This window comes from Archocentrus centrarchus, chromosome 24 (assembly GCF_007364275.1).
Source record: "Archocentrus centrarchus isolate MPI-CPG fArcCen1 chromosome 24, fArcCen1, whole genome shotgun sequence".
NCBI lineage: Eukaryota > Metazoa > Chordata > Actinopteri > Cichliformes > Cichlidae > Archocentrus > Archocentrus centrarchus.
In genome coordinates, this window is record NC_044369.1 from 116,109 (window position 1) to 129,195 (window position 13,087).

Consider the following 13,087-nt stretch of genomic DNA (forward strand, 5'->3'; position numbering starts at 1 on the left):
CCTTTACAAATCTATTTTTGCATTTTGTGCTTCCCTTGTTTTTGTGTAGTAATAATAATAATACATTTAATTTATGAAGCACTTTACAAAGTTGGCTATATCGCTTTTTTGTTGTTTTACCTTTTTAACCATAAAATTTTATCGTATACAATAAAACATGGATTTATAATTTTAGCATAGAGTTTCACTGCTAAAAGAAAATGAAGTAGAGCAGTTTCTATTGCAGTGTCTTATTTTAATTTGTAAACTTTGTTCATTTTTTGCCTTAAAAAGACTGTCAATAATATCTGAAGTGATAAAAATTACTGAATATAAAAATGCTTGTTTAAATTCATAAACCCGTAGGTGTTATATCTACATGTCAGGATCTGGTTATTGTAAACATTTATCATCACAATAACAGCGTTACAAACAACGGTAGCCGTAAACACTCATAAAAACATTAGAAACACATATGCTGGTTTGATGCATGCGCCCTATAACATACATGGATTATTTAACATTTTTAATTATCAGAGAAAGTAACTTTATTTTTGGTGCCTGTCAGTTTCACAGTATATATTAGTGCACATTTGAATGTGTGAATGAAACTCACTAACTTAAATAACTTTGTAGAAAGGCACTTTATGAAGTTCAGTCCATTCACTTGTATTAGTTTACAGTGCAGATCTGCCACATTCAATATGGCGGACACGCTGACGTGTCAGAGCAAAGGGCCACCCCGCTCAATGCCGTCTAGGTATATATGTCTATGGCCCTGCTCCCACCTTCCCTCTGAAGCTCCGCCCCCACTCCAATGCTACACTTTAAGGTCTGGATTTTCTGTTTTAGCACTTAATTATTGATCCAAACTAACCCATTAAAGTGCCAAAGTGACACAAATTAGCAGGTTGAGGCACAAAAAATTTATGAGGCAAACCGGCTGTTTTTCTGAATCCAGTCTGGTGGACAGTAAGAACTTTACTTCCTGTCTGATGGTGGGGAAAACGTTTTAAATAAAGTATAACCTTAAACCTGCACTGATTCTCTTAGATGTGTGAAATCCGCAGCAGCTTTAGTCTGTGTCTGCTTGGGGGCGTGGCCTACTGCCACCTGCTGCAGGTAACACACTGGCTGTGGATCAGACCCTCATATAATCCCACTTGACAGAAAATGAAGCACAGTTTACCCACTGAGATGTTTTTATGTTTTCACTGAGGTTCACGATAGCTGTTCAGGTGTTTAGAGATTAGATTAGATTAGTTTAAACTTTATTAATTCCTTTGGGAGGGTTCCATCAGGGAAATTAAGAGACTAAACCCTCATCTGCAGCACACTGAAAGCCTGAAGCCCACTTTAAGCTGGAGTCAACAGTCACGCCTGGGTACACTTTAATATTCACACTCACACTGGATTTGACACACTGACATAATAATAGTAGGCAACAGGAGTGACTCAGTGAGAACAGATGTTTCACTGCTGCTCAGGCAGCTAAAAATAGAAACAGCTGATGGATTTTACCCTTAAAAAAACTGATGCAGACTTTTAATCCTGTCCTTTAATCGCTTCTCACTACACATCAGTCAGCTGAGGAGAGTAAATAAAGAGAAAACTCAGTCTGGAGCTCTGCCAAGTCCACACAGCTGCTTCATCTGAGACGAAGGATCAACAGTCCAGATGTAAACAGGAGGACAGGAAGCTGACTGGCTGAGGCCGTGCAGCGAGTTTCCATGGTTCAAAGCAGCTGATCGAAGGATCATCACAACCCCAGTGCAAACCAACTGTGTTTTATTCTGAGAAATCTTTAGTCAATATGACAACATTTGTAGGATTTATGTTTTACTGGCTGATTTTACATCAAGATTTTATGCTTTAATTTAATCAAAGTTGATGGGAATTGTTGGAAAAAGTAGGAACGGGATAAATCCGACAAAAGAGTGAAATGTGGCAGGGTGCTTCATCCTCCTCTTCCTCCCATTTATTTAGTACCAATTGATAAGGCTATCACAGTTCACATCCGTAATGAAAAATTTCTAGCCATTGTATGCAATTATTTGTGTGTGTGTGTGCTTGCTGGGCTGAAAATTTCAGCTGTTAGCTTCTGGAATGTATCATTATCACCAGTTTGCTAGCGGGCGCGTTATTAGCACTAGCGATCATTCGGTCCGGTACCGAGGGGCTCCATCAAAAATATTTATTATGCCTTAATCCCTGATTAGCAACTAAAAAAAAAAGTCCTGCAATAAAAATGTATTTAGGAAGCATTACAACATTAAGCACATGCAGCCACAAGTTTTTCAACAAAAACAGTGATAACACAACAGCACCGGTTGTTTTACGTGCAGTCTGTACAAACACATGGTAAGTGCAAAGAGGTGGAGCCATTCTCGAGACAGTGAGCTCAGGTGGAGCAAAATGAATATTTTTTTTGTAGTGTCCAAAGCAGCAACGTTGTTCCTGTAACCACCATTAAATCCTTTTACTGGGAAACAGCTGGAGGTCCTTCATCAACCACCTGATCCACCCCCCCCACCCCCCCCCCCCCCACCCCCACCCCTGTGACTCAGGAGGTAGAGCAGGTCACTTACCGATCGGAAGGTCAGTGGTTCGATTCCTGGCTGCTCCAGGCTGCATGCCTTGGGCAAGATACTGAACCCCAAGTCGCTCTCCGACGCAAGCGTTGGCATGTGAATGTGTGTGAATGTTAGATAATAACAGCACTTAGTTTAATTAATCATGGAAGTGCTTGTATGAATGGATGTGAATGGGGTAAATGTAAACATGTTGTATAAGCGCTTTGAGTGCTCAGACAGAGTAGAAAAGTGCTATATAAGAACTAGTCCATTTACCATCATCATCAGCATCTCACAAAAGCATCTCTCTTTTTAAGCCAAGATAAATTTCTCCCAAGGGAGACAAATAAAGAATCTTGACTTGACTTGACAAGGTTTCCTTTAACACGCACAGTGTGAAACATCAGGCTTATGTCCACACTAAACTGAGACTCTCACCTCCACTTCATTACAAATGCCTGTAAAGTACCCACTGAAGTCACATTTAAACACTGTGGGTGGGCGTCATGGGCCGCTTTTCCACAAACAGGGTTCTGGTGCCGGTGCCAGTATTTGAAGCATTCAGCGGTTTTTCCACCACGAACACACTCGGTGCTCAGACAAAAAACAGGTTCAACTCGGGCCCCGCAAGCTAGCTGGTCTCGAACCAAAAACGCGTGATGAAAGCGGCAGAAGGGTGCAACTTTGCCATCTCAACATAAACTTATTAATATTACATGTGTATTACATGAGAAAAGCAAAGTGATTTTCACGATTGTGAGTTAGGTTGGGTCTTAAGGCTGAACTTGCTGCTTTGTATCAGTTCATATCACAGATAAAAGGATGCAAAGTGCGTACTTGTCGTCTTGCTCGTATTTTCTGTCTGTGTTTACCTCTGTGCTGCACACAGATGCTGCAGTAGTTTGGTTTGGACCGTAAAATGTGTTTGCAGCACAAAACAGGGGAGCGTGTTCTCTCACGTTTGCACTCTTCACCTTCTGTGTCCAGACGAGGACTCACCCACACTCATACATAAAGGAGCAGTTCACAGAAACGCGGGCCTGTTCCTAAGCTTTTCGCCGGTTCTTTCCGGCATGGCACCGGAACCCCGGCAGTGGTAAAGAGGTAATGGAGGTTTAATGCTGAAGAGGCGTGTTTTAACCTGAAACCAACCAAACAGATTTTGGAGCTCAAAGCTACCAACAGGTGAAAAACTTAAGTAAACACAGTTGAATACCGCAAACAAAGCAAAAATAAGCAGTTTGTGTCTGATTATTTTTGCTTTCAAGACTTTTTATGAGCATTCAAGAGAAGACATGATACTTCTACCCTAAAAGTTGGCAGATTATTGCCATGGTTGCAGTATAATGGTTGATGTGCTGGTCACTGCTCATGCAAACTGCGACACTAACAGCCTCATAACCAAGTCTTAAGCAAGTCTTTTCATAAACAAAAACTGCTGCTACTAAAAACAAAGTATGACTGCCTCTATGCTGGAACCTGAATAAAAGAAGCCAACACAGGAAACAAAGCGATCTGGGTTTGCTTTCAAAGTTTACCAGGGAAGATGGACTGACTCACACTCCGGTCCAGGCGCACCTGCTAGGTGACAGAAATGTCAGAAGGTGCACAACAGGCCAAATTACACCAAACACACCACAATCTGTGATGTCATTTTCAGGGAGAACCACTGTTCACAAGCAACAATGAGCATTAAATCCCCATCAGGCACCAGGGCCACCTCATGTATCTGTAACGCTGCAGCACTGGGGGTTAAAGGTGATCAATCAGTCGGACTGTTTCCTGACAGCAATGCAGCTGTTTGTGCACAGGAAACAGTGTTTACATTTATCACACATTTAATTCATTAAAATCTGATCTTAAAGAATCTGCTTCCACTGACAGAAAAAAGAAAAGCAGCTGATCCAAACACTACAAATATTTGGTGTTCTCGTTTATTAACACAAGATCAAATTATTTTAGTCACTTCCTGTTCTCAAAGGGTGGTCCGCTGGCCAGCAGTGGTCCTTTCTACCGCTGTGTGAAGGTCACAAGCAACTTTATTCCTCACTGCAGAGTGGTGTCAGTACATACCATCTCTGTAATGGTTTAAACATATAACTGATAATCACCAACTACCTACAGTGCATTATTCCTGTGTGTCCATCACCGGCTCCATAAATCAACCCTGTTGTCAACCAACAATTCCATTTAACAGCTGATCAGTTCGACTACAGTTTTTGAGGCACTTCTCTGAGCTCATTTATGTCAGTTAGACGATAAAATAATAAATCCTTCTCCAGAACGGGAGTATACACAAGAAGAGGCTGGCGGTAATGTGGCGACTAGAAACTGTAAAGCAAAGCTGGCCGGTCCAGAGCAGAGTTAGTAGTTTGTATTTCCCATTAGTTTTGATTCTGATCTCAGTTTTTGTATCAGTTCAGTTTTAGGTGGTTTCCAGATGGAGTTTTCTCATTTCAGTTTCATTTTATTCTTTGAAAAATATTTAGAGTTTATTTCTCAGGGGGAAAAAATGTAAGGAGTTCAGAATAAGTATGACCATAGAAACAACTGTTTTTTAAGGCAGCTGACTCAGAGTCATGAAAACAGATATACAAGATCTTTATCACCTCATGCCCAGCACCTGTATCCATTTCATATATAACATCCTTAGAGCATCAGGTTAGGATTTATTGAGCTCTTCGTTTTGGTATTTTTTTTGAGTGGCTACTGTAACAGCAATATCCTGATGTTTGAAATTGACAAAGTATTTATCTTATCTTAAACTCATCCATCGAAGCCTCATCTGTCTGGCAAATATAACCAAAGGATCGAAGACTAAAACTAAAGACATTTCATTTGATCTTAAGTTTTCTAAGTAAACTGTATCACTTCAGTTAGTTTTCATGTTTTTCCAGGAGCCTAGTTTTTATTGCATTAAGTGTTGAACTCCACCTAGTTGTAGTTGTAAGTTTAGTTATATTAAGATATAATAACCTTTGTCCCTGAACTGATTTTTACATGGACATATGATAACGCTGAGATGACTGGCTGCCTTTTTCCAGTCTTTGTGTTGTGAAACTGAAAAATACTTATAAATTTTGCACAACTGTGAGGTGTGATTACACAAATCCTCATTTGGACAAAAAGCTTTTTCTGTTTGGGCATCATCATGTGGATTCCTTAAAAAAGGAAACTAAACTGAAAGTTTAAAGTGGAATCGGGTATTTCCTGGTCCCCAAGCGGGGAGGGCGCGGACTTCGCCCTATCCTGGATTTGCGGGCTCTGAACGAATTTCTCAGAAAATACAAGTTCAGGATGCTGACTCATGCATCTCTGGTACGTTTGGTGCGCCAGGGCGACTGGTTCACTTCCGTCGACCTAAAGGACGCATATTTTCACATTCCCATTTAGAATAGAATAGAATAGAATAGAATGCCTTTATTGTCATTATACAGGATGTACAATGAGATTGGAGGGCCACTCCTGTTCAGTGCCATGTAACAGAAAATCAAACTCTCTAAAATGAAAATAAAATATTATAAAAATATTATAATCTAGTATAATCAATATGATCAAGAGATATACAGAAAATAAACAATGTGTAAAATATACAAAAAATAGAATGTATAAAAATATATACATACATACCTACATTGGTGCATCTGTACATTGTAAGAAAGTAAATGCGTGTATACATATAATAATGAAGAGGATGAATATTGCACTTGGTGAATGAATATTGCACTAGTGAATGAATACTGGATATTACACAATATAGGAATGTTAGATATTGTTCAGTATGAATAATATAATATTGCACAGAGATGTGGGTGTTGCACAGTTACAGTGGGTGAGTGTGTGAGTTCAGGGTGGTGATTGCTCTGGCAAAGAAACTGTTCCTGAGTCTGTTTGTTCTGGACTCAGGAACAGTTTCTTTACCCTCCACACAGGAGGTATCTGAGGTTTGCTTTTCGGGGCATCTGTCCGGTTGGGGCGGTGTCCACGAAGGGCGATCTGTGAGAGGTCTCTGGAGCGGCACTCTCCAACGATCCCACATAAATTGTCTGGAGTTTCTGGCGGTGTTTCTCACCCTCAGGCGCTTTCTCCCGTTCCTACAGGGACATCACGTCCTTGTAAGGACCGACAATACAACGACGGTCGCTTATATCAACCGTCAAGGGGGACTGCATTCACGCCAGTTGCACATACTGGCACGCAGACTGATCCTGTGGAGCAGCAAATGTCTCCTGTCTCTGAGGGCCACGCACATCGCAGGCTCTCTAAATCTGGGAGCGGATCTGCTATCCAGAGGCGCTCCGCTATTCGGCGACTGGGCCCTGCATCTGGCCATTGTAGAACAGCTGTGGCTGCGCTACGGCCAGGCTTCAGTGGATCTTTTTGCTTCAGAAGAAAACGCGCAGTGTCCGCGTTTCTTCTCCTTGCGCGATCAAAGCACGCCTCTCGGTGTGGACGCGCTCGCGCATGTTTGGCCACCCATGCTCCTGTATGCTTTTCCTCCTCTGGCGTTAATACCTCCCACTCTGTCCAGAGTGAGGGAACATCGCCACACAATGATTCTGATAGCTCCACTCTGGCCGGCAATGCACTGGCTAGCGGAGATATATCAGCTTCTGTGCGGGCAGCCGTGGCAACTCCCGTTGCGCAGGGATATGCTGTCCCAGGCACGGGGGTCGATTTTCCACCCACATCCAGAGCGCCTGGCACTTTGGGCCTGGCCCGTGAGTGGGTTAATCTAAGCATGGTGAATCTTCCCAAGGGGGTGATTAACACTATTCAGAATGCTAGGGCATCCTCCACCAGGTCTCTGTACAACAGTAAGTGGAGGGTGTTTGAGGACTGGTGCCACAAGAAGGGTCACATTCCCTTTCAGTGTCCAGTTGGCCTGATTCTGTCATTCCTACAAGACTTGATTGACAAGTAAAAAGCCTTTTCCGCAGTTAAAGTGTACTTGGCTGCCATTGCTGCCTTCCACATGGGGTTGGCGATAAAACAGTTAGCCAACACCCTTTGGTTTGCCCTTTTATGAAGGGGGCCCGCAGGTTACTCCCTGTCTCCAGGCCACTGGCACCCCCTTGGGATTTGGCGGTGGTTTTGGATGGGCTCTGTTGCCCCCCATTTGAGCCTCTACAGGAGACTGATTTAAAGCATCTGTCCCTGAAGACTGTGTTGCTGCTTGCTTTAGCCTCGGCTAAGCGTGTCAGTGACATTCCTGCCCTTTCAGCACACCCTTCTTGCACTCAGTTTGCCCAGGGGCAGGCTAGGGTACTGCTGAAGCCCAACCCGGCATATGTGCGTAAGGTGGTTGGGTCATATGTGCCAATACCTTGACAGCATTCTCCCCACCTCCTTTTCTTCTGATGAAGAACAAAGGTTGCACATGCCGTGTCCTGTTCGTGCTTTGCGTGCTTATTTGGACAGGACTAAGGGTTTCCGAGGAAGTGACCAGCTTTTCATTTCATGGGCAGGTCCTCACAGAGGCAAACCTATCACTAAGCAACGGCTCTCACACTGGATTATGGAGGCGATTGCGCTGGGGTATTCGAGTCAGGGGCTGCAGGCTCCAGAGGGCCTGCGGGCTCACTCCACTTGTGGTCTGGCGGCATCCTGGGCCCTGGTTAAAGGGGTGTCAATCCAGGTCATCTGTGCAGCCGCAAGCTGGTCTTCACCTCTCACTTTCGTCCGGTTCTACAGACTGGATGTCTCTGCTCCAAGTGTAGCCCAAGCAGTGCTGAGCCCTGGCTCCTCACTTGGATAAGTGGACTACTTGCTATTTAGCTGGCGGTTGCTTGAGATAAGCTCGTCTGGCAATACGGGAGTCTCCATTTTCCATAGTGAGACATCGAAACGAATGCTAGGAATGAGAACTTTAGGTTACTTGCGTAACCCCGGTTCTCAGAGTAGCATGAGTGAGATGTCTCACCAGACAGCCCTTCTTGCTGGGGCAAAGCGAGAAGAGGTGCTTATCTTGAATAATGACTATGTCGTAGAGCAAGCTACTTAAAGGTGGGTGGCTCCGCCTGACATGGCCATCGCGATCACCAGCCAATCAGGATTGGCGTAATGAGATAAATGCTTCTGAGGAATACGCATAATCAGCTGCCTTGTGTTTTATCCTGTAGACAGTGCTGTCACACCTGCCTGTATGTCATTGGGTTTCGACATGTGAGCATGTATTCCATTGACTGATAACATTTTCCAATAAGCCAATACATAAGTTCATTTAATTGAGCCTCATCTCAGACATATGAGCAGATTTCTAACTGTGCAAAAGACTCCTGCACAGTTCATCATTTAAAACAACAAAAATGCGTGTTTGTTGTCATTTATTCATTTAGATGAGTTGAAGAATGCCAAAAAGCTCCTGAACTGTGGTTAGAAATATAAGTATTCACTAATAAATACATTTTATCAAAGCAGAAGTTGATTTGTTATTATTTGTATCGGTCTAATGATTCTCAAAACAAATGTAAGAATAACTGCTCACTTTTCTTGTACATGCGATACTAACAAAGTGTACACTGATCTAAATATGTCCGGGTGATATCAGTAGACCTTCTGAAAATATTCTGATATCTTGGTGATTTTAAATACCCCCCCCAAAATGATGTTTCTGGGTGAAAATGCGATGATGTCCTCATTTTATTCATCTTACACAGCAATAAATGGAATATTTTCGAATTTGGACCAAAAACAGTCTTTTTTTCCATTATTTAAACAATTGAATCAACCACAGAGCTAATAAACTGTGGAATAATCGATTAAGAAAACAGAAAAAAGGATCTCGTATGGCTCGTTACTTCAGTTAGACCCCGATACTAAGGAGCCTCCACAAAGCCCCGCCGGTCCTGCTGAAATGGCCCTGACATGAGGCGAGGATGGCCTGGGCTGAGGCCTCCTGCAGGCCAGGCAGCGGCAGCTGCTGCGGCGGGGGGTCAGGCTGTTGTGCCGGTTGCTGATGGGCACATGGCTAATCTGCATGAGTGAAGGTCAGGGCTCCGGAGCGGAGATGGGACCATTAATAGGCTTCCTGCCAAGAAAGTTGTGGCCGAACACGGAAGCTGAAGTCGACGCCGCCGCAGCAGTAGGAAGCAGCCCCTTATTAAACATGAATCCCCGCCACACGGAGCTTTGCTGGCGGGCAGACAGCGGTATTAAAGCCGAGGAAACAGCGATATTAAGCGGTGACCCTCCCCTTCCAAACAGATCATTAGCATACGTGAAGTGTCAGATTTGAACAGAGCTGTCAACAGTCAACCCGTCACTATTTAAAACTCAGTATTTTCAAATTTAATAATAAACCCCCTGATTACAACCACCCAGTTTAAACATTTGTATACATTTATAACAAATATACAGGCTCCTACCGTCAGCGAACCGCCTCCTGTCATACACGGAGGCCTGCGCCGTTAACAGCTACATGCTAGTGTTAGCTTAGCCTAGCGGGCTAAAAGCGGAGTCACCTTGGACACAATCGGAAACTTCACCAGCTCTGTCATCACGAACGGCCGCCACTGTTTCCCCTTTATGAAAATAATTAACTATATAATATAGTTTATTTGCTTTAGAGCCATAAGTGCCTGAATGTCTGTGTAAAGCTGAATTAATGAATCTGTCTGCGGCGGAAAATTTATAAAAAACACACACACACACACACACACACCTAGCTTAGCAGCTAGCTGCCGTTAGCTCTGTGTGTTAGCATCACGGCTGTTAGCATCTAGCTATGTTGTGATGACCACCTGCCATTGGTCGGGTTATAAGCGGTGTTAATAAGGTGTTACTCACCTGGGCTCTGCCGCCGCCCTGCCCGGGATTCCCCGGGCTCATGGTCGGGTGATTTCTCTGTTGTCCTCCCCAGACGTGAGCCCGGAGCCGTATTGGGAGCCCATGTCTTTAGCCAGCCCCATGCTCGGCTGCTGCTGTGCGGGATTATTATAATCTGGATATCCACCTCCATAACCCCGCATCATCGGGCTCGGAGACGTTAATAACTGGTTCAAAGTCGGTGTAGCCCCCGACGGGTGCTGCTGTTGCGGCTGTGGCTGCTGACCCTGCCCGTGGAACCGCTGAAACCCGCCGCCGCCTCCAGCCGAGGAACTGGTAGCAGCCATCGCCGCCTTGCTGTGGTTAGAAGCGGCCGAGGCTCCGCCGCCGCTGCCGGGGCCCAGCAGGTTGTTGCCCTGCCGTGACGGGCTCATCATGCCGCCGTATCCACTGTTCCCGTACCCAGGCCGGTAGTTCGGGTAGTGGTTGTACGGGCTGTTGTTGCTGTAGCCTTCGTGGGAGTTGTGGACCTGATCCATAGTGCCGAGTACGGAGCGCGCCGCTCTTACCCCAGTCCCTGGGCTTTGTTGTCCGCCATGTTGATCAAAGCTAGGCCCTCCTCTTCCATTCCCATAATAATGATTAAACTCGGAGCTGGTCCCAGGCGGAGGAGGGTTATTGTCGGTGCTGCTGGTGGCTGATCCCAGGCTGGCATCCATCCGCTCCTCCTCCTCCTCCTCCTCCTCCTCGCTTTGATTTAGCTCCTGCGCTGGGCTGCTCCCCTCCTGCAGGATGTTGGCTCTGCTTCCATGGTACTGGATGCTGCTGATAATAATGATGCTGCTGTTGTTGTTGTTTGTGTTGTTGTGGGTTTGCAGTTGGAAGTGGAGCTGCTGGTCAAACTGGCTGAACGACGGAGGTGTGTGGTGGGATGATGATGATGACGATGATGATGAAGATGAAGGAGGAGGAGGTCCAGCACCACCAGTGGCAGCACCAGCTCCACCACAGAGCTTTTTCCCTTTATACCTACTGAGCATCTCCATCTTTCTGCCCGCCACAGATGAGGCAATACCCGGGATTTTATACCCGCTCTCTCCGCCTGCTTTACCTCCTCCATGGGCCTTGTTCCCCCCTCTGGGTTCTCCATCTGTATTACTCATTCTAGTTTTCCCCAGTTTGAAGCTCCCTCAGGACCAATTTCTCCTCACTTTAGGAGGCTGGTGCCACCTGCAAGGCAACAGTCAGATGCTGAGGGCTGACCCTGGTGGAGGGGACAGTTAGAGGTTTCTCATCATAAAAAGCCAAAGTAAACACTCCTTGGCTCCTTGTAGCGGTGTCACACCTCCCTCAACCTTTCTAGTAACCCAGGTCAGATATGCCTCCTATACTGGATCTTTTTATCTCAGCATTTTTCTTTTTCAACCCCCAAAATATGAATCATGTGTTCATAGCTCCACTGAGCCTTTAGTGGTTAACTTAATTACCCCTGCCTCAGTCAGCAGCTGCTCAGTGTTTCCTGCTGAGGAGGAACATGCAAGTATGAAACCCAAATGAGTTGCGAGCCACCTTTTGTACACACAAATTGTACAAGAGCTGAGATGTACTTGAGTCATTAAAGTTATCCAGAAACACAAGTATGTGTGTTTTGAAACTGCACAAAGTTTTGAACATCATGAGCACAAATGTTGCCAAATGTTGCAGTTGAAATAAAGCATTTATGCCCCCAAACAAAAACACAAAAGCAGCCTGAAATCACGCTGAATTATCACCGGACACAAAAGACAAGAGAGGAAAGCATGTCTGTGTCTACTCATCAGTGATAAACACTGAAAGAAGAGAATAATTATCTGAAAGCAGTTCAGAGTACCAGAGAGCCTCCCTGCAGTATCTTCTAGTATAAACTGAACTGTACTGTGTTTTATTTGACATAAATAGAAATTTGCACCATAAAGCACTGCAATAACAGTACAGACAGGTGCACAGAAACTCACCTGAATGCTGGAAATGAAATGTCTGAGGCTCAAGATTTCACCTTCAGTCCTCCCCTGCTCACATGAAGCCTCCAGTTTATTATCAATTATAGAAATAAATCCACAAATAACCACAACACCAGTTCACACAGGGGCTGCAGCTTTCATCATCAGCTAAGTGGCCCATTAATCTGCAGATGAATCTAAAGGCTGACAGATTCATGTGTCGTTATTTGTCCAATTAAAAGATCCCAAAATAACAGTGTTTCAGCTCATGTGAGTATACACCATCCTGTTACAAACACACACCTCACATTACACATTACCCACATATTACAAGTGTGTTTCAATGAGTTATTAGATCCAAGTTTATTACATCATAGAGTTAAGTTATCTGAACTTAATAATATTATTGTATACATGCAGAAAAAGCATGAAACCATTAAAACTACAGCTGTCATTGACAACATGCCTGATCCTTATTCAGAGCATCCTGCAGTGTCCAGATGTGCTGTGGACTTCATGACAATCATACATCATAACCACTACAAACAACTGCACAAACATGATCAATGAGTTCTTAATTTATGATACGCATCATAAATTAGACAGAAAGAAGGTTTTCTGGGCTGTGTTTGATAAACTGATGGAGACGAGGTCTGTTGTTGGTAGAGTGCTGAAACTCCACAGCAGGCCGGCAGTAACAGAATCTAAAGCTCTGATCACATGGTGGCGTTACAGGTTCGTACAGTTCCTTTAAACCTCATTTCATCTTTTCATGTATGACAAAGAAAA

At 44.3% G+C, this 13,087-nt stretch overlaps 1 protein-coding gene across 1 annotated transcript in view; it reads right to left on the bottom strand.

The window, feature by feature from the left end:
* The window catches only part of arid1b (AT-rich interactive domain 1B), a 96,701-nt gene extending 85,501 nt beyond the window's left edge, over positions 1-11,200 (bottom strand). Inside the window, 2 exon segments of the mRNA XM_030720837.1 lie at positions 10,341-10,423; positions 10,426-11,200. Of these exon segments, the coding sequence (XP_030576697.1) occupies positions 10,341-10,423; positions 10,426-11,038 (696 nt within the window). The 5' untranslated portion in view covers positions 11,039-11,200.
* Positions 11,201-13,087: the final 1,887 nt, after the last annotated feature.